Source organism: Neophocaena asiaeorientalis, unplaced genomic scaffold (genome assembly GCF_003031525.2).
Source record: "Neophocaena asiaeorientalis asiaeorientalis breed wild unplaced genomic scaffold, Neophocaena_asiaeorientalis_V1.1 scaffold77, whole genome shotgun sequence".
Classification (NCBI taxonomy): domain Eukaryota; kingdom Metazoa; phylum Chordata; class Mammalia; order Artiodactyla; family Phocoenidae; genus Neophocaena; species Neophocaena asiaeorientalis.
The window spans coordinates 5493150-5513751 of NW_020174645.1; the positions used below are offsets into that span (position 1 = coordinate 5493150).

The 20602-nt window shown below is 52.8% G+C and overlaps 1 protein-coding gene across 2 annotated transcripts in view; it reads left to right on the plus strand.

Annotated features, from left to right (window-relative positions):
- Positions 1 to 1608: 1608 nt before the first annotated feature.
- The window catches only part of ABCB9 (ATP binding cassette subfamily B member 9), a 28857-nt gene continuing 9863 nt past the window's right edge, over positions 1609 to 20602 (plus strand). Inside the window, exons 1-7 of one of the 2 annotated variants that reach the window (XM_024758458.1) lie at positions 1609 to 1682; positions 10003 to 10687; positions 14801 to 14915; positions 15498 to 15628; positions 16603 to 16808; positions 18977 to 19174; positions 20452 to 20580. In XM_024758458.1, coding sequence (XP_024614226.1) covers positions 10087 to 10687; positions 14801 to 14915; positions 15498 to 15628; positions 16603 to 16808; positions 18977 to 19174; positions 20452 to 20580 — 1380 coding nt within the window. In that variant the 5' untranslated portion in view covers positions 1609 to 1682; positions 10003 to 10086. Of the gene's footprint in view, positions 1683 to 4104; positions 4196 to 10002; positions 10688 to 14800; positions 14916 to 15497; positions 15629 to 16602; positions 16809 to 18976; positions 19175 to 20451; positions 20581 to 20602 lie in introns of those variants that run through there. The other variant, XM_024758459.1, reaches the window with a different exon arrangement.

Consider the following 20602-nt stretch of genomic DNA (forward strand, 5'->3'; position numbering starts at 1 on the left):
ATAAAATCATGTATTATTTTGTATACCACTTCTTTCACTCAGCATTATGTTCTTTTTTTTTGTAATTGAAGTATAGTTGATTTACAATGTGTCAGCTTTTGGTGTTCAGTTATACGTACATATATAATATACATTCTTTTTCATTTGTATGTATGATTTTTCATACTTTTTTCTTTATGGTTTATTACAGGATATTGAATCTAGTTCCCTTGTTTATCTCTTTTATATATAGTAGTTTGTATCTGCTTATCCCAAATTCCTAATTTATCCTCCCCAAGCCCCAGCATTATGTTCTCTTTTTTAAAATTAATTAATTAATTTATTTATTGGCTGTGTTGGGTCTTCGTTGCTGCACACAGGCTTTCTCTAGTTGCGGCGAGTGGGGGCTACTCTTCATTGAGGTGCACAGGCTTCTCATTGGGGTGGCTTCTCTTGTTGTGGAGCACGGGCTCTACGTGCGCAGGCTTCAATAGTTGTGTCACGCGGGCTCTGCGGCATGTGGGATCTTCCCGGACCAGGGCTCGAACCTATGTCGCGTGCACTGGCAGGCGGATTCTTAACCACTGCGCCATCAGGGAAGCCCAGCGTTATGTTCTTAAGATTCATCTGTGTCATTATGTGTAGCAGTGGCTCGTCCCTTTTCATGGCTGCATGGTATTCCACCTGGTGACCACGCCACCATTCACTGAGTCATTCTACAGTTGATGGACATTTGCATTGTTTCCGGTTTGGTGATGTCATGAATGAAGCTGCTATGAACAATTTTTATTGTGGTTAAAACATACATAACATGAAATTGGCCATTTAACCAATTTTTTAATAGACTTTATTCTTTAGAACAGTTTTAGGTTCATAGCAAAATGGAGAGGAAAGTACAGAGATTTACCACGTGCTCCCTGCCCCCCTCCCACACAGAGCCTCCCCTACTACAAACATCCCACACCAGATGGTACATTTGTTACAATCGAGTGTCCCATTGATGCATCATTATCACCCAAAGTGCATAGTTCACGTTAGGGTTCACTCTTGGAGTTGTATATTCTATGGTTTTTGACAATGTTTAGGGCCATATATCTACCATTACGGTATCATACAGAATAGTTTCACTGCCCTGAAAATCCTCTCCTCTCTGCCTGTTCATCCCCCCATCCTCCCTTAACCCCTGGCAACCACTGATCCTTTTACCATCTGCATAGTTTTATCTTTTCCAGAATATGATACAGTTGGAATCATACAGTGTGTAGCCTTTTCCGATTGGCTTCTCTCCCTCAGTAATATGCATTTATGTTTCTTCCATGTCTTTTTTATGGCTTGGTAATTCATTTAGTCTTAGCACTGAGTAATATTCCATTGTCTGAATTACCATTTTATCCATTCACCTACTGAAGGACATCTTGGTTGCTTCCAAGTTTTGGCAATTATGAATGAGGCTGCTATAGACATCTATGTGCAGGTTTTTGTGTGGCCATAAGTTTTCAACTCGTTTGGGTAAATACAAAGGAGCATGATTGCTGGATCGTATGGTAGAAGTATGTTTAGTTTCATAAGAAGCCGCCAAACTGTCTTCCAAAGTAACTGTGCTGTTTTGCGTTCCCACCAGCAGTGAAAGAGAGTTCCTGTTTCCCCACATCTTCGTCAGCATTTGGCGTTGTCAGTGTTTTGGATTTTGGCCATTCTATTAGGTATGTAATAGTACCTTATTGTTGTTTTAATTTGCAATTTTCTAATGACAAATTACGTTGAGCATCTTTTCACGTTTATTTTTCATCTGTATATTTCATTTGGTGAGGTGTCCAGGTCTTTTCCCTCTTTTTAAATCAGGTTATTTGCTTTCTTATTGTTGGGCTTTAAGAGTTCTTTGTATATTTTGGATAACAGTCATTTATCAGATATATTTTCTCCCAGTCTGTGGCTTATCTTCTCATTCCCTTGACAATATCTTTCACAGAGTGGAAGTTTTTAACTTTAATGAAGTCTAGCTTATCAATTCTTTCTTTCATGGATCATGCCTTTAGTATTACATCTAAAAAATCATCTCCATGCCCAAGAAAATCTAGATTGTCTCCTAGGTTATCGTGTAGGAGTTTTATAGTTTTGTGTTTTACATTTAGGTCTATGATCCATCTTGAGTTAACTTTTGTGAAAGGTGTAAGGTCTGTGTCAATATATATATGTATTTTTTGCACATGTATGTCCAGTCGTTTCAGCACCATTTGTTGCAAAGCACCATTTGTCTTTTCTCCACTGTATTGCCTTTACTCCTTTGTCGGAGATCAGTTGCCTATATTTATATGGTTCTATTTCTGGGCTCTCTATTCTGTCCCATTGATCTATTTGTTCTTTTGTCAACACCACACTGTCCTGATTACTGCAGCTTTATATAGTACGTCTTGAAGTCGGGTAGTGTCAGTACACCAAATTTGTTTTGCTCCGTCAATATTGTTTTGGCTATTTTCACACAGCAAAAATGACAGAGCCTGGGGCTTCCCTGGTGGCGCAGTGGTTAAGAGTCCGCCTGCCGATGCAGGGGATATGGGTTCGTAGATTTGGCCCCAGACCTGAGTCATTCTAGCTTTTGGATAATCCATCCAAGAGCTTTTCTTCACATACAATTAATATTTGCTTTTGGTTTTGCACAAACAGTATCACACTTCAGCTTGATTCTCCCCCTTGTTTTTACTCAATAGATTTTGGAGGTCATTTCATACCTTTAGGTAACATTTGTGTATGGATAGATACATAGATTTTTTCCCCCCACGCTACAGGGTATTTTTTTGAGCGATGCTCTGTAATTATTTGGCCAGTTCCCTATGGAAGGGTATTTAGGTTATTTCCAGCCTTTTGCTACCCCAGTGACTACCTGCAAACTGGTATCTTCACTCCCTCCACAAGTCTATCTATAGAAGAAGTTCCTACTGGGTCAGGAAAAAAAAGTACATTTACGATCCTGCACTTTGCCAAATTCCCCTTGAAGGAGGCTGTCCCATGTGAGAAGCAGAGACTGTTTTACATTCAGAGAGCATTTTTAGCCTCTGACCGGAGGCTGGAGAGATGGGGGTATATCTTGCCTCACCTGCCGCCCCTCTGGGCTTCACCTACTCTCCTCAGCTCTTGGTTCAGTCCACACTGATCCCTTTTCTGCTCCTCAAATGCCAGGTGAGTTCCCACCTCAGAGCCTTTCCACTGGCAGTTCCTTTCACGTAGAATGCTCTCCCCCCAAACCTCTCCATGGCTCCCTCCTTCTCACCTTTCACCTCTCTCAGGGAGCCCTTCCCAGCTAAAGAAACCCCATGGCACTTTCCATTGCCTCACCCAGTTTTATTTCCTTTACAGGAAATAAATCATACTTGGCACCACATGAAATTATGTTATTTACTTGTTGGTTTTCTCTCTCCCCCACCCCGCGAAGGATGGGAGTTTTCCGTCTTTTTTCACACCCAGCCCCCAGCCCCCAGCACCCAGCGATCGCTGAGTGTATACAGCTGTCTCCCTCTCCCAAGCCCCAGCGCCCTGGCTCTGTTTTTCTCCGTGAAATGTATTCCCTTCCAATAGGTATAATTTACTTATTCATTACGTGTATCGCCTGACTCCCTCACTAGAATGTCAGCTCCAGAAGGGCAAGGATGTCGTTTTGTTCCCTGTAGCATCGCAAACGCTTAGAATGGTACACGGCACATAGCAGGTGCCTTTCAACAAATATTGGTTGAATGAAGGAAGGAATGAGGATCCTAACCTCCATCCTCCGAGGCTGGCTGGTAGGCCCCTCCAGAGGAAAAGGACTAACGGTTAAAGAGCAGGCGCCCCCAGCAGCTGTGGCCACGTCCTTCTGCTCAGAATGGGCCTGAGGTCTCCAGGGGTGGAGCACCGAGCGGAAGGGCCTGGTCCTGCGGATGAGGGCGGGGCTCGTCGCAGGTGGGCGGTGGCTAGCTGTGGTCACGCCCCCACGAAGGCCCCGTCCGCCAGGAGGCCCCGCCCTGCCCGTCAGCGGGCCTGTGTGCCCGCCTCCCTCTGCTCCGACCTTGCTGCTGCGCAGCAGCCGGGGGCGGGAGGCCCGGAGGAGCAGCGGGAGGAGGGAGAGGCGGGAGGGGTGGAGCGAGCGGGGCGCCGGGCGCTGCCTCCAATGAACCGCGCGGAGCCCGCGCCCCTGAGGACCCCAGCCCGCTGCGCCCCCTCCCCACGGCTCACCTGGTGCCAGGTAAGGTGACAGGTAAGAGTGCGGGGTCCGGGACCCCCAACCCGGGTCTTTCTCAAGTCGAAGTGCCAGACCGGGCACAGGCTGGAGGGACATTTGGCTCTCCCTGCCCCGGGGATGGAGTAGACATCTCAGTTGAAGGTGGGAGACTTCCTGGCTCCCCCTCCTGGTACCCTAGCACCCGCAGCCGCAGGTCCCAGCCCCCCATCCCTGCAGCATCCTTCCCACGCCGCAGGGAGAATGTTGCTTTTTTTTTTTTAACCATTCATGTGCCGCCACCTCTTGGAAAATGGTGAGGGTGCCTTTTGGCGTGGATCCTGGGATGGCTGTTCTCCCCCCAGGATCGGACTGGCGCCTCTTCTGAGGGCTCCCCACACCCTACAGCGTTGCCTGCCCACAGATCCTGAGAGGCTGGCTATGTCAGAAACCTGGGAGCAGGCCTGGACCTGCCGACCTTGGCAAACCCCTTCCCCTCAGTCCCCCCAGCTGGCCAATGGGCTGACCCTTCTCTGCATCCACCCCGGCAGTTAGGCCTGAGGCTTCCCAAGGGCCTCTCCCTTATTTCTAGTTCTTTGTTAAAACAGGGTGCCCCCTCCCCAGACATGACGTTAATTCAGACAGCTTTAAGCTGGTCTGACAGGACTCCCCCTGCCCTGGAGTTAGGCTGCCCTCAATTCCCCTGCTTCAGGTGGGCAGGTGACAGGTGACAAGAGGAGGACGGCAGGAAGGCCACAGTGACTCCCCAGTTTGCCTCACCTAGAGCGGTGAGTTATCTGAAACAACTTCCCCAGGTGCCAGTGTGGGATGTGCGGGCTCAGCAAGGGTGGGAGTCAGGATGCAATAACGTGGACTCAGCTGAGTCCTGGCCCTGCATCCAGAGACCCCACAATGACACTGTCCCACAGAACCAGCCCCAGTCAGCCGGGTGATGACTGCTTTGGGGTGAAAAGTTCACCCCCAAAGTCGGGGGAGAGCTGAGCTGCGTGGGCCCCCCAGGGCCTTCAGGACCCTTTCTTGGGAGCCCTGAATAGCCTGGGCCCAGAGAGTGAAGTGTGGGGTTTCAGCTCTGCCTTTGCCTGTTCTCTTCAGGTCATTTGACTTCCCCAAGCCTCTGTTTCCCTATCTGTAAAATGGGAATGATAACCGAGAGAACGTCCCAGAGTAGTGGTGAGGATTAACTGGGACGGGAGGTGACAGGCACTTAGCACATTGCCAGGCACTTAGTAACACCCCATAAACTATAACTGCTGTGGTTATGATAATAATTGCTATTTGTTATCTCCTGGCCGTTCCAGACTTTCCTTTTGTGCACCTGACAGCTGGAGATGCCCCAACCACCATTTCTTCTACTGGGAAGAAAAGCCTTTGACAGGACCTGCAGTGGGGATGTGGTCACTTGCTAATCTGTGCCATTCCTTAGCTCTTGGGGTCAAGGCGAGTTGACCCTGTCTTCCTGGGCACAGCAGGCCCTGGGCAGTGCCTGCTCTGACCTCTGGCCACCACCTTGTCCTTGTCCCTTGGGGCACACACGTCACCCATGTGCCCACGATTTGCCCTCCTGCTCCACTTGGCCAAGCTCAGTTGCGTCCTCCAGGTCAGGTAGATGGTGTGCTGGGACATGGCTCCAACCAGCCCACTGGGCCCCATCCTCCCCTCCTCCCAGTCTTGGCTGGTGGTCTCGTCCCCTTCACTCTCCTGCTCAGTAACTTTAAAAATAACAGAGTAGTCTGTCCCCACTGGGTCAGGCTGTAACCTGACCCAAGTTGGATTCTGCTCCATCAGAGCCTGGAGTAGAAGGACTCAGCACTTAGGAGCTGGGGACCCCGGTGCTCTTGCTGTTCTGTCCCCAGCTCACGGGGTGACCTTAGACAAGCCTCCCTCCCTCCCTCTCTGGGCCTTAGTTTCCCCATCTGTAAAACGTGGTTCAAATAGTCTGTGATGCTGGAGTGCAAAATTTTCTTTTATTCCAGTGAAGAAGATAAACAGCTGGGGCTCCCATGTGGGTGGTTGTCAAATGACATTACCCGAAGCGGAGGGTGTCGGGAAGGGACTGACCCGGTGACTGGGAGTCGGGATGGGGAGAGCTGGCCAAGCCCCTGGGCTGCTCTCTGGCAGATCTGCCTCCTGTCCCACTTCTAAATCTCAGCTCCTTCCCGGCAGCTAAGGGACTCCTTGTACCACCAAGAGGTGAGTTGCAGCCAAGGTGGCTGATGGGGCCCAGGCAGCCGGCAGTAGCTTGGCCAGGAGGCCTGGTGAGGCACCCGGCCAAGAGCATCCCTCCCTGGGCTCCGACTCACACTCACCCACTTGCTGGCTCCTCGAGGCCTCTGCATTGCAGCAGATAGAAGCCTGCGCTGGCAGCCCAGCCAGGGCTGGGGGTGGAACAAGGGCCTGGGCAGGGGGTGTCTGTTCCCCTGTCCCCACCTTCACTCCCTCCCCTGCCCTTGATCCCAGTCAGCCCTGGCTTCCCTTGGAGAGGCAGCTGCTGACAAAGCAACTGTCTTCTCTAGAACATGCTTGAGTCTTCCTAGAAGTGCTGTGGTGACAGCAGGGCCCAGGCTTGGGGACCGTCACGCCCCTGGGTCCCCTCTGCATCTCAGACCCTCCTGAGCATCATTAAAGGTCTTGCCTACCCCTGAGATGCTGTTTTGAAGAATTATGCCTTTGGAGTTGAAAGCACAGATTTTGGAACTCGAAGGCCTTGGTTCACATCCCAGGTGTGCCACTTCCTAGCTGTGTGACCTGGGGCAGGTTACTTAACCTCTCTGTGCCTCAATTTTCTCACCAGAAAATGGGGATGATAATAGAACATACCTCATAGGATTCTTGTGAGGATGAATGCATGTAAATCACTCAGAACAGTGCCAGGTGCACGATAACATCAGTAAGTGTCAGCTCTTGTTACTGTTGCTGCTGTCCTTGTCATTGTTGTCACGGTGTGTCATCAGTTCTGCTTCTTAGCTGAGCCCCCTCTGGTATAGCCTATTCTCCTTCAGTGAATACTGCCTGTTAGCACTTGCTATATGTACGTATGTGTGTGTATATATATATATATTTATTTAATTGAAGTATAGTTGATTTAGAATGTGTTAGTTTCTGGTGTACAGCAAAGTGATTCAGTTATCCATATATATACATATTCTTTTTCATATTCTTTTCCATTATGGTTTATTACAGGATATTGGATATAGTGCCCTGTGCTATACAGTAGGACCTTGTTGTTTATCTGTTTTATATACAGTAGTTTGTATCTGCTAGTCCCAAACTCCTAATTTATCCCTTCCCCACCCTTTGGTAACCACAAGTCTGTTTTCTATGTCTGTGAGTCTGTTTCTGTTTCATAAATATTTGTGTCGTATTTTAGATTCCACATATAAGTGATATCATATGGTATTTGTCTTTCTCTTTCTGACTCACTTCACTTAGTATGATAATCTCTAGGTCCATCCACGTTGCTGCAAAGGGCATTATTTCATTCTTTTTTATGGCTGAGTAGTATTCCATTGTGTATATGTACCACATCTTCTTTACCCATTCATCTGTCGATGGACATTTAGGTTGCTTCCATGTCTTGGCTGCTGTGAGTAAGGACTTGCTATATTGACAAGCACTTTAGCTTAGCAGTTTAGAGCCCAGCTTTTGGAACCAGACAGCTCTGCGTTCAAATCTCGGCCCTGCTGCTCACCAGCTGTGTGATCTTTGGCAAGTTATTAGCTTCTCTGGGCCCCAGTTTCTCCATCAGCTAAATGGGGATGATAATAGTGTAAATCTCGTGAAGTTGCTGTGAGGATTAAATAAGCAGACACATACAAAGCATGTGACCCACATAAAGGGCGGGGCTGCTAGGAAGGGCCGTGCTGCATAACTGTTTGCTTGTAGTAATTGGGCACCTGCTGTGTGTCAGGCATGTGGTACCGAGATTGCGAGCCAGGTGCTGGGACCCTTCACACACTGGCTCGAGTCCTGGCTTGGGCCTTTGTTGGCTGAGTGATATGGGCCATGTGCTTTTGCCTCTGTGTGCCTCAGTTTCTCCAGCTGTAAATGGGAATGTGGAAGCAGCAGCCTCATGGGGTTGTGTAGGGTTTCTGACATTGGTCTGAGCACTGGAGCTGTGGGGGGAGAGGGTCTCTCAGTCTGGCCCCCATTCCCAGTCACTACTCACAGTCACCCCTCCTGTTGCTCTGCACCTCTCCCCTCCGCTGGGGACTCCAGAGCTTGGCCCATTTTGCAGATGGGACAACAAAGACCCCAGGGGAGAAAGGGACGAACCCAAGTCATGAGGTGGCACTCAGGGGCGCACCCAGTCTGGTCCCAGTCCTGCCCTGGACAAGCCCCACTCCCAAACTCAGGCCTCCAGGCCCACCTCCCTCCGCGTCTCTGCAGCTCCTGGCGTCTCCCAGGCCCTGGTCCAGGCCTCAAGGACCCAGCGTGGGACATACCTTAGGCAAAGCAGACATCGCACTCCAGAAAACCAGCTAGGCTGAGGGCGAGGGGCAACCTGGGCTGGAGGAAAAGATTCTGGAAACTTCCAGGCAGATACAAAAGTCTGTGGGTTGCTCACAGGCCTGCAGACACCCCTTCTTGGTCTAAGAGGGTTCAGGTTTATTTCGGGAGACTGAAGGCCTGATGTGGGGAGGAGGGAAGTGGACAAACGTTTATTAAACATGCACTATATGTGGTAACAATCAGTAGCAATTATTACAGCCTCGGCACTGTGCCCAGACCTGATGTTCACATATTAAACCTCCTGCTAACATTTTATAAAAGAAGAAACAGGTTCAGAGAAATTAATGATTGTAGTAGCAGTAGCGGTAGTAGTCATAAGGCAATGAGTCTTCATTATATCCTTTGCTGATTTCAGTTTCATCTGCAGAGCCCTGCACATCCCTGCACCCTCACCTCTCTGACCTCATGGGGCCTCCTTGCCTCCCTCACGCCACACGTTCCTACCTCAGGCTCTGGCGTTGTCTGTTCCACCTGTCCAAAATGCTTTTCCCCCAGATCTCCACGTGGCAGACTCCCTCACCTCTTTCAGTCTTACTCAAGGTTTACCTTCACAGCGAGGTCTTCCCTGGCCCCCTATTTGTTTATTTATTTGTTTGTTTATTTGTTTGTTTTTGTCTGTGTTGGGTCTTCGTTGCTGCATGCGGGCTTTCTCCAGTTGCAGTGAGCGGGGGCTACTCTTCGTTGCAGTGCGCAGGCTTCTCACTGCGGTGGCTTCTCTTGTGGAGCACAGGCTCTAGGCACGCGGGCTCAGTAGTTGTGGCACGCGGGCTCAGTAGTTGTGGCTCGCAGGCTCTAGAGCACAGGCTCAGTAGTTGTGGCACATGGGCTTAGTTACTCCGCGGCATGTGGGATCTTCCCGGACCAGGGCTCAAACTCATGTCCCCTGCATTGGCAGGCAGATTCTTAACCACTGCGCCACCAGGGAAGCCCTGGCCCACTATTTAAAATTGCCCTCACCGCCCCTCATGGCCCCTCATTCCTCACACCCCAGCCCTATCTCTTAACATACTGTATCATTTAGTTATTTTGTTTATTATCTGTCTCTCCCACAAGAGCAGGGATCTTTGTTATTTTTGTTCACTGTTAAATCGCCAGTGCAAAGAACAGAGTCTGGCCCACAGAGGGTGCTCAATAAATATTCCTTGAATGAGTGGAGCCGTCACAATACCTCTGTGAAATCAGTATTCTTGTCACTGCCATTTTACAGATGAGGAATCTGAGGCTCAGAGATGTCAGGTGAGTTGCCCAAGGTCACACAGCCAGCAAGTAGCACACCTGAACCCCTTGCCCTGTTGCTCCTACAGGTCTGGCCTCACCCCACAGACAATGGCCTTGCCCCCATGAGCTAGAGCCTGCCCCTCGGTGCCTGCCCACCACCCGCCAGCAGAATGCAGCTGTGGAAGGCAGTGGTGGTGACCCTGGCCTTCATGAGCTTGGATGTCGGCATGACCACGGCCATCTATGTCCTCAGCCACCTGGACCGCAGCCTCCTGGAGGACATCCGGCACTTCAACATCTTTGACTCGGTGCTGGACCTCTGGGCGGCCTGCCTGTACCGCAGCTGCCTGCTGCTGGGGGCCACCATCGGCGTGGCCAAGAACAGCGCCCTGGGGCCCCGGCGGCTGCGGGCCTCATGGACGGTCATCGCCCTTGTGTGCCTCTTTGCGGGCATCTACACCATGGTGAAGCTGCTGCTCTTCTCCGAGGTACGCAAGCCGGTCCGGGACCCGTGGTTCTGGGCCCTCTTTGTGTGGACCTACATCTCACTTGCTGCGTCCTTCCTGCTCTGGTGGCTGCTGTCCACAGTGCAGCCGGACGCCAAGGCCCTCGAGCGGGGGGCAGGGGCCGAGGCCGAGGGTCCCCCTGGGGAGGACCGGCCCGCGCCTGAGCAGGCCTCCGGGGCCACGCTGCAGAAGCTGCTGTCCTACACCAAGCCCGACATCGCGTTCCTCGTGGCCGCCTCCTTCTTCCTCATCATGGCAGCACTGGGTAAGTGAGGGCTCTCTTCTTTCCTCTCACATTTTAACATCTTACTTACGTGGTTCAGATATCAAATTGATACGCAAAGGTAAACACTGAGAGTTTCACTCCTAATTCTACTCCTGACTACCCTGACCCCGGTGCCCAGGGCTAACTACAGAAAAAGGTTCCGGAAGCTTCCAAGTGGGCAGGAAACCACTTTTATTCCTTTCTTGTATATGCTTCCAGTGTTTCCTTATGCGGCTGCGAGCAAATAAGTACTCGTCACTCTCCCCACCTCTTACACTCCATTCTGTGTCTTGCTTTTCTCACTTAACAATATATCCCGGCATTTTTCCAATCGTATCTCATTCTTTTATTTGGCTGGGTAATACTGCACCGTGTGGCTGTACCATAGATTATTTAGTCGGTCTCCCGTTGTTGGACTCTTGGGTTGTTTTGAGTCTTTTTCTCTTGTTCATACATGTTTCATATAAATGTGCATATATCGGTAGGATAAGTTCCTAGAAATGGCATTTATAGGTTCAAAGCATTTTTTGTAATGAAGCAGAATAGAATAGAACCATCAGGGTGTGTAGTCTGTGGTAAGATTAAGTATTGTTTCGTGAGACTTTTATTTTACCTGTGTGCACCTGTGTGTGTGTCCTGGTTGGTGATGTAAATTGTATCTGTTACTGTGGATCTGGTCCAAACAGTTTTAAAGCAACACTCCAGCAACGTGGGTGGGAAGGGACATCACGGGGTGGAAACTCCACGGGTTCTGGGGGTTCGTGGGCAAGTGCTCAAACCTTTCAGAGACTCATTTCCTCCTTCTGTGAAATGGGGATTGGGAGCATCCTTATCCCAAGGTATTGTAAAGTTTGAATAAAAAGACAGAGAGGAGGAGCTTCCCTGGTGGCGCAGTGGTTGAGAGTCTGCCTGCCGATGCAGGGGACGCGGGTTCGTGCCCCGGTCCGGGAAGATCCCACATGCCACGGAGCGGCTGGGCCCGTGAGCCATGGCCACTGAGCCTGCACGTCCGGAGCCTGTGCTCCGCAACGGGAGGGGCCACAGCAGTGAGAGGCCCGCGTACCGCAAAAAAAAAAAAAAAAAAAAAAGACAGAGAGGAGAAGGACAGGTACAGAGCTTGGTACGGCATGATGAGTACAGGAATGTTAGCTGCTATGAGTCGTTACATGTTTAACTCCCAGGGACAGAGTCTGGGAGTAGCCACAAAGCCAGAGTGATCTCAAAGAGGACAGGCGAACCCCAGAGCCCATTTCCTTGTACCATCCATCCTCCATCCTCTCAGTCCCGGCCCCTTAACCGCTGTGTGATTTTAGGCAAGTTACTTAACCTCTCTAAGTCTCATCTCCTCATCTGTAAAATGGGCGTCAGCAGTTGCAGAATTGTGAGGTTCAGTGAGTTAATCTGAGCAAGACGCCTCGGACAGCTCGTGGCACATAGAAAGCTCCCAGTAAACTTTAGTGGCCGTGAGTGTTGGGATGACCCCTTTTCATTTAACCAGACAGTTTCTCCTACTCATGCTTCAAGGCCCAAATGTCTGCTCCTGAGATGCCTACTCAGATTCTGCCGACCGTGGCCCTTAATTACAGCATCAGTGACATGAAAATCACATGTCCACTCTCCTTTCTCCCCTTCCAGGCTTTGAGCCCCTCGCGGACAGGGGCCAGGTCTGACTCATCCAGGGCCCCTGATACCTGGCACAGAATCAGACTTACTGAGTGAATGAATGAATGAATGAATGACCGTCCTGCCTGTGTGGGCAGATGTTGCCCCCCGCGGCCTCGTTTCCCCTGCCTCCCAGGGTGCTGTTGTCAGCTAGTGTGCGCTTAGGGAATACAGATGTCCTAAAATACAGCCGAGCAGATTGCACCAGCCTGCAGGATTATGTCAAGGTTATGGGCTTCGACTTGAAATTAGGCCCCCCGACTTCATCCGTAATTTTAATCAAGTTTACTTAACGTGGCCAAGCTTCAGCTTCTCATACTGCAATGAGGGCTTCTTCAGGTTATTGTGAAAATTAAATGAGGTGAAGCACGGTGTCTGACAAAACTAGGTACTTCTTCATAAAAGTTAGGTACTGCGATCATTAACGATTACTCTTCCATCAGCAGGCATCCAGTAGGTTCAGCTTTTTCTGAAACCTTATAATCTAAAAGAAAAACTACCCACTGTGAGTATCTTCCGTTGAGATATGGATTTCATGGCAACCTCACTACAGTAACCTTGGGCAAATGACTGAGCCTCAGTTTCCTCATCTGTAAAATGGGAAGAATGATAATAGACCACCTATGGGGTTATTGGGAAGCATTTGAGACTTGAAAGAGATGAGGGAGCAGCTATCTGGGGTAACAGTGCTCCAGGCAAAGGGAACAGCCTGTGCAAATGTCCTGAGGCAGAAAGGTGCCTGATTGTTAAAGGAAAAGCAGAGAGGCCAGCGCAGCTGGAGCAGAGGGAGTGGGGGGAGAGAAGAAGGTGAGGCAGCTCAGTAGCAGGGCCCAGTCGTGCAGGGTGCCGTCAGCCACTGTAAGGCCTTTGACTTTGATGCTGGATGAGATGATCTGCCTTGGGTTTCACAGGCTCCTGCTGTCGGCTGAGTGGAGAACAGGCTGATGGGGATAAAGGTGGCAGCAGGGGGAGCCAGGGGTTTGCTGAGATAGTCCAAAGGAGGTTGACAAACCTGGGTGGGGCAGTAGAGGCAGAAAATTCTGGAAATATTTTGAAGGTGGAGCCACAGGATTTGTTGATGGACTAGAGAGTTTCACCTGGTTCTTGGGCAGATTGGACAAAAGAGTTTGCATACGTGCTTAGCACAGCACCTACCCAGCAAGGGCTCCATAAACATCCATGGTGGTTAATATCATCACTGGTGCTTGCTGGAATCATAATGCTGCTAGAGCTCGCTGATGCCCTTTACTTCCCTGTAGGTAAACTGAGGCAGAGATTCAGCTGAGGTACAACTTCACAGGGGTGCCTGGAGACCCCATCTGGCCAAGGACACAGGGGAGACAGAGGCCCTCTCGGCTGCCGCCCTGTGGTCCCTGTGCTGAGACCGGCAGAGGGCGCCAGAGCGCTACAGAAGGTCTCACTGTCCTGGTTGAGCCAGTCCTGCAGAGCTGACCAGGGAAGGGCCTGCCCTACCTGCCCAGGGTTCATTCACTGACCTTTATTGAGTGACTCCTGTGTGCCCAGCCCTGAGCCAGGCTATGGCTGCTGAAAGAGCTGCAGTGAAAACGGGACACAGCCTGGTCTGACCACCTTCTTTTCCGTGTCCATCATTTCCATAAGATGGGAGTGGGCACTTACTCTGGGTTATTGGGAGGGAAGGCACAAGGAACGAGCCCCCAGATAGGAAGCTCATTTGGGTTTGAGTCCTGGCCCTTCCTCTTAATTGCTGTGGGACCTTGGGCGAACTACTCAGCCTCTCTGAGTCTCCCACTCCCATGTGAAATGGGGTGACATCCCTGCCCAATGGCCCCCTCCCCACGTCCACCCAGGATTGTTGTGAAGATATAGCAGGAAATATGGGTAAGAAATTATCTGACAAACTGTAAAGTGCCCCATCAAGAGGGGTGGGGTGGCAATTTACAGCATTGCTCAGAACCAGAATATCAACATACTCTGAGGGTCTAGAATTTGGACTCTGAACCCTCGGCCAAAGAGAAGAAGGAAGTGAACTTTGGCGTCTGTCAGCCACCAGCTGTGTGGATGAGCAATCGTCAGCTCATCTTTTCAGCTCCACTTTCCTCATCTGTAAAATAGGTGATAACAGAGCCGACTTCAGGGTCCACGTGCAGAGGGGGTGAACTGTCACACGGGAGCCCCTTGTCTCTGTGTGCTCGATGCCTGGTCGCCATTATTCACGATAGCACGACCCAGTCTGTATAGATTAAGTAACTCACATTTCCCGTGTTCCTGTTCTCTGAAAAGAGAGAGCATTAAGCAGTGTGGGACCCCTTCCCTGCCCCCTGCCCCGTTGAGAAGCAGGAGTTTGCCGAGAGAGAAAACCCCACGGTGGAGTCAGCCCTGTGGGTGGTATGGGGGCTTCCAGAGGCTCAGGAGGAAGGACAGAGGCTCCCCTGGGTGCCGATGCCCCCTGAGCCCGCCCTGTCTCTGCAGGAGAGACCTTCCTCCCCTACTACACGGGCCGGGCCATCGATGGCATCGTCATTCAGAAGAGCATGGAGCAGTTCAGCACGGCCGTCACCGTCATGTGTGCGCTGGCCATCGGCAGGTAGCGGCCCCTGCCCTCCCCCACCCGCCCAGGCCTGCCGCGGGGAAGGAGGGCAGGGCCAGCTCCCCAGAGGAAAAGGGGCCAGGGAGGCCCAGGAAATGCCCCCGGGGAGCCTGTGCCTCAGCTGGTCCCCGTGGTAACTAACAACCCAACTGGCTTAGTTCTGTCCCTTTGGTTGAGCCACACCCTAGAGCAATGCCCTTTTGTCCCTACAGATGGCTTCAGTCCTCGGGGTTCCCCTTTCACCAGCACCCTCCCACCCCCCGCGGTTTTCCAAGTGGGAAACAAGGACCAGCCTTGTCTGTGCTCCTCTAGAAGGGAGAGGGGTCTGGCTGGCGGAGCTGGGCCCTTCACCCACAGTAAACGCAGTCCCCTCTGTGCCCTCACCTTGGGAGCTCCTGTTGGGAACAGGGAAACCCCGTGGAGGTGCCAGCTCCGGAGAGTGGGCTCGAGGGCAGGGTGCCACCTGGTCTCTGCCCTGCGAGGGGCCCACGCCTGCCAGCGGGGGGGGGATGGCGGGGGGTGGCGGTTGGTTGTCGGAAGGACGTCGTGCTATATGTAACATCTCTTATCTGCAATTAGCTCATTTGCCGCAGGTGTTCGGGGCGGCATTTTTACCCTCATATTTGCCAGACTGAACATTCGCCTTCGGAACCGTCTCTTCCGCTCGCTGGTATCTCAGGAGACGAGCTTCTTTGACGAGAATCGCACAGGTTGGTCCTCCTGGGGCCTCGGGTGACCTGGGGCTGGGCCCGGCCAGGTGGGCTTGCCTTGCATTGAGGATTTAAGTGGGCACGTCCATGGTCTCAGTCCTGATGGCTTTTCCTGCCATCCAGTTCAGGATGGGGACACCCCGGGAGGCTGGCTTGGGCCTCCGGCCCTGCCTGAGCCCTGGGGAGCTGGCCTGCCGGCTGAGGTTTTGGTGTGAACTGCGGCCACTATAGGACCCTCGCTAGGCCACCCGCTGTCCCTGCAGCAACCAGGCCTCGCCTCCCACTGGCTTGTGGGAAGCACAAGGGCAGGGTCTACCCAGGCCTGTGGCCTGAGAGGCCCAGCTCCTATGGGAGTGAGCAGGGCAGACATGCAGGGCAGAGCAGGGAAGACATTACAGCATCCGGCCCAGGGCAGAGCAGGGAAGACATTACAGCATCTGCCCCAGATCTCTGAGGCAGACCAGCCTGGGTGCAAACTCTGTCACTAACCTCACCTGTCTGAGCCTCTGTTTTCTCCTCTGTAAGATGGGAACAATAACGGTAGCTGCCCTGTGGGATTGCTGTGGAACTCTTAGCCCAGTATCCAGCAGTCAGTAAAGGGCTTTCTGTTCCTCTCTCCTCCACAGCCCAGATTGTTATTTCTGTGAGGGAAGAGGGGAGTGGCCCCTCTGCCAGTGACAGGGAGGAGACGTGGGCTCAGCTCTGGCTCAGTCACGGCCACGCTGTGTGGCGCTGAGCAAGCCTCTTCCCTCTCCCGAGCCTCAGCTGCCTCCTCTGTGCTCTGGGAGGTGTGACGCTGAAGCAAGATGCTGGTGACAAGGTCTGGGCTCAGAACAGCCCTCAAGGGGCGTCCGCTCTCCTTCCCTCCCCACCCCACCCAGAAGGTGGGGAAGGTCTGAGCTCCCCGAGGGTCCCCTGCCGCTGCCCACAGTGACCCCATTGCCACAGCGGGAGCTGAGCTGCCTGTGTTCCAGGGGACCTCATCTCCCGCCTCACCTCGGACACCACCATGGTCAGCGACCTGGTCTCCCAGAATATCAACATCTTCCTGCGGAACGCGGTCAAGGTCACGGGCGTGGTGGTCTTCATGTTCAGCCTCTCCTGGCAGCTCTCCTTGGTCACCTTCATGGGCTTCCCCATCATCATGATGGTGTCTGACATCTACGGCAAGTACTACAAGGTAGGCCCTGCCTGGGTCCCGCTGCGGTCTGAGCCCTGGCAGCTCCTGAGGGACCCCTTAGGCAGGTTCAGGGGGCCACCAGGGGCTAGTGAAGGACTCATCGTAAGGCTGCATTTGCGTTCATTCACTGGTTCATTTCACTCATTCAATAAATATTTATTGAGCACCTACCGTGTCCCAGGCACTGGTTTATATCAACGAAACAGACAGGGCCCCTGCCTTCAGGAGGCTTATATTCTAATAAGAGAAACAGACAATAAATAACAACGGCGCTAATAATGAAAATATATAATACAGTAAAAGATCATAACTGCTAAGGAAAAAAATGAAGAGAGAGATTGGGAGCATTGGGGCTGGTTGCCAGTTTTAAATAGATCTTTCTGAGAAGGTGGCATTTGAGTAAAGAGGTGGACGGCTCGGGGAAACACATTCCAAGCAGAGGGTACAGCCAGTGCAAAGGCCCTGAGGTGGGAATGTGCCTGGCGTGTTTGCAGAGCCTCAGAGAGGCCGGTGAGGCCAGAGCCAGGAGTGAGGGGAGAGCAGGGAGGTGACGGGGGCCAGATGGTGTCGGCCTTTGCAGCAAGTTTGGTTTTCACTCTGAGTGCAAAGTTTGCTCTCTTTCTATATGTTTATGTCGGGGGGGAGGGCTCAGGCCCCCGGGAGCGAGGCCCTCGCCCACGATGCAGTGATGGGCAGGCAGAAGTCCCCTCAGGCCGCCTCTTGGCACTGCCTCTGTCAGAAGGTCAGCCTGTAAGCTAGGCCCCTGCCTCACCTTCCTCCTGCTTCCTGCAATGGTGGGCGCCCCTGAGCCCTAACGGAGCCAGGCTGGGTTCAGACAGTGTAGGCGGCCCCTCCTCAGTGTTCCAGGCCTGCGGGGGCAGGGACACTCGTGAGCAGGGGCTGGGACACGTGATCAGCTCAGGGTCCCCAGTTTGGTCGGAACCCTTGGCGCCCGTGACCTGAGGCCAGCTCCCAGATGGATCCGTTCCCCACAATCCAATGTGTCACCTGTGGCAGAGCCCACCACCCAGGAGGGCCCTCTCCCCAGCAGTTCTGGGTCACCGGCCTCACTGTTTTCCTCCCTGAGTAGAAAAAGTAAATATATGAGTTGGAGTTGGAGCTGTTTCCCTTCCACACCACCCTTCCTGCCTTCCTGCCCGCCCCTGAGAGGGGGCAGGAAACCCTGGAGCTCCCTGCACCAGCCCCGCCTCTGCACACACCTCAGGCCCCACCTTTAAGTTCAACCGGGCAGGACCTCAAGGAAGCCCTGTTTAGGTCTCGTACCTGTACCCGAATGTGTAGGATACAGTCATCGCCACAAGCCACACACATCGCCCGCAGCCAGACATGACGCAAGGCACAGGCTGGCTTCTCCCAGGATGCCTGAGTGTGCTGCATGCTTCCGATGGCCTGGGCATGACTCGCAGGTCATGGGACATGCCTATGGAGGAGCCTGTCTCAGCCTCCTGGGCAGCCTTCCCGGCTGGTGTGAGATTCTGGGTGTGGTTACTGAAAGCCTGAATAGCGTGGCCCCGGGCGCCTTCTGGAACTCTGTGGACAGCAGCCTGGTGGTCACACACTTCTCAGCCATCCGTCTCCAGTTATAAGCACACGATGAGGGCAGATTTCATAGCTCGTGGCCTCCACCACCATCTAGAACTTGGCTAAGAGTTCTGGAATCTCTGTGCCAACCTTCAGGCTCTCACGTAATTTAATATATGTTGCTGGATGTAAATGGTGCCTCCTTAATAGTTAGTGTTTCTTGTGTAGTGTACAACCTGAACAACCATCCAGGGCATCCCTGCTCTTATGCCAGCACAGAATCAGGTATTGAGACTTCTTTTTCTGAGAGGATTACCCAAAACTGTATGGTCACGCATAACCTCCTCTGAATACTGGAGATGACTTCATGATCAGCCCCGCCATGCCTCAGGAGCTAGAGCCTCAGGAGCTCACCCTAAGAGCCCAGCTGGAGTCTGAGTTCAGCAAATCAAGCTAGAAGGGAATGGGGGAGGAGGGAAGCTGGATCTTATCCCCTTGTCCCTGGAACTCCCTGCACAGAGCTGGCACCAGCTAAAGATAGAAAACACCAGAGAGGCCTGGGGGCTCAGGCAGAGGGTGAGACTGTGTGTTTTGGGGTCTCTTCTTGTCGCGCCTCCCACCCATAGAGGCTCTCCAAAGAGGTCCAGAATGCCCTGGCCAGAGCCAGCAGCACGGCTGAGGAGACCATCAGCGCCATGAAGACAGTCCGGAGCTTTGCCAACGAGGAGGAGGAGGCGGAGGTGTACTCACGGAAGCTGCAGCAGGTCTACAAGCTGAACAGGAAGGAGGCTGCGGCCTACATGTACTACGTCTGGGGCAGCGGGGTACGTGACCCGGCCCGGGCAGGTCTCACACAAAGATGGGGGACCCCTAGATCAGGACATTAGCCCAGGTCCAGGCATGCTGATGTGACACTTGACTTCGTCCCAACTTTCTGCTTGTCCTCAGAGAATCTTTCTGGAAAGGAATTCAGCCTCTCGGTGCATGTCCTCAAGCAGGGCACCTCCTCTCTCCCTCTCACCTGGGCGTGGGGTGGCAGGGTAGGAGCTTTCTTTTCCCAGCTAGGGAAGCATCCCTGCCAAGGTGGGGAGTCACCCCGAGGCCAGCTGGGACCCATCCTCGGCCGGCTTCCCTGCAGGTCCTATGTCACAACCACACACATGCCCCCATTAGAGTGTCCAGCTCACTCCCTGGGGGTGAGTTATAGCCCCTCCTGGAGAAGAAGCACTTGGGTCCTGTCACTGTGTGCTGGCCACATCTGGGGGTGGGCTGTTGGGGAACAGCTGGGGTAGGAATGAGGAGGGTTTGGAATTTAGGGGGAGGAAAGAGAGGGTGGTCTACAGGGAAAGCAGGGAATAAGGACCTTCTGGGTCCCCCCAGGGTGGGCCACCCCTCAAAAGTGCCCAGCCAGGGAGAAGAAGGGCCTGAAATCCAGCTCACCTGCCCACCGGCAGGGGCGCCTCTTGCCGAGTGTGCAAAGGCACTGTGGCCCAGCCATTGATCTAGTTCTGACCCAGCATCGCTGGCTTGGGGTGGGGAGGGGCAAATAGGGACCCAGTGGGTTGTCATGGGTATGCAGGTCCCACTCCTCTCGCAGACCACTCCCCCAGACACCAGAGGGGACTGGAGGCAAGCACACCCTGGACACAGCCCCTCCTTCATGGAAACACAGACCTCGTCTGCTTTGCCTGGCTTGCTGTGTGACCTTAGCCAGTGGACTCAGCCTCTCTGAACCATGCTCTTCCCAATAAGGAGAAGACTAAAACTCCAGTTTGGCCTCGCTGAGGCGCTTGGGGGCTGTGTATGTGTGCCAGGGCCTTACAAAGAAAGCCTTGTTCCCAGCCAGGCTCATGGCCTGTTCCAGCTGAGGGCCTTTGCAGGGAAAAACTCCATGGCGGGGGCGGGGAGGGCATGAATGACAGAAGGGCCCCAGCTTGTGGGAGGCCATCCCTGCTGTGGGCTGGAGTTTCAGTCTGTGGCTGTGAGTGAGGCGCCCACAGCTGCTCTCACCTCCCCTGCAGGGCAGGGGACAGAGGGGCTGTGGGGAAGGTCTGAGCCAAGGCCCCCATGACTCAGATCCCCCTTTCCCTCTTCCCTCCAGCTCACTCTGCTGGTGGTCCAGGTCAGTATCCTCTACTACGGGGGCCACCTCGTCATCTCAGGGCAGATGACCAGCGGCAATCTCATCTCCTTCATTATCTACGAGTTTGTCCTGGGAGATTGTATGGAGGTGAGGGGCCGGCGGGGGGAGG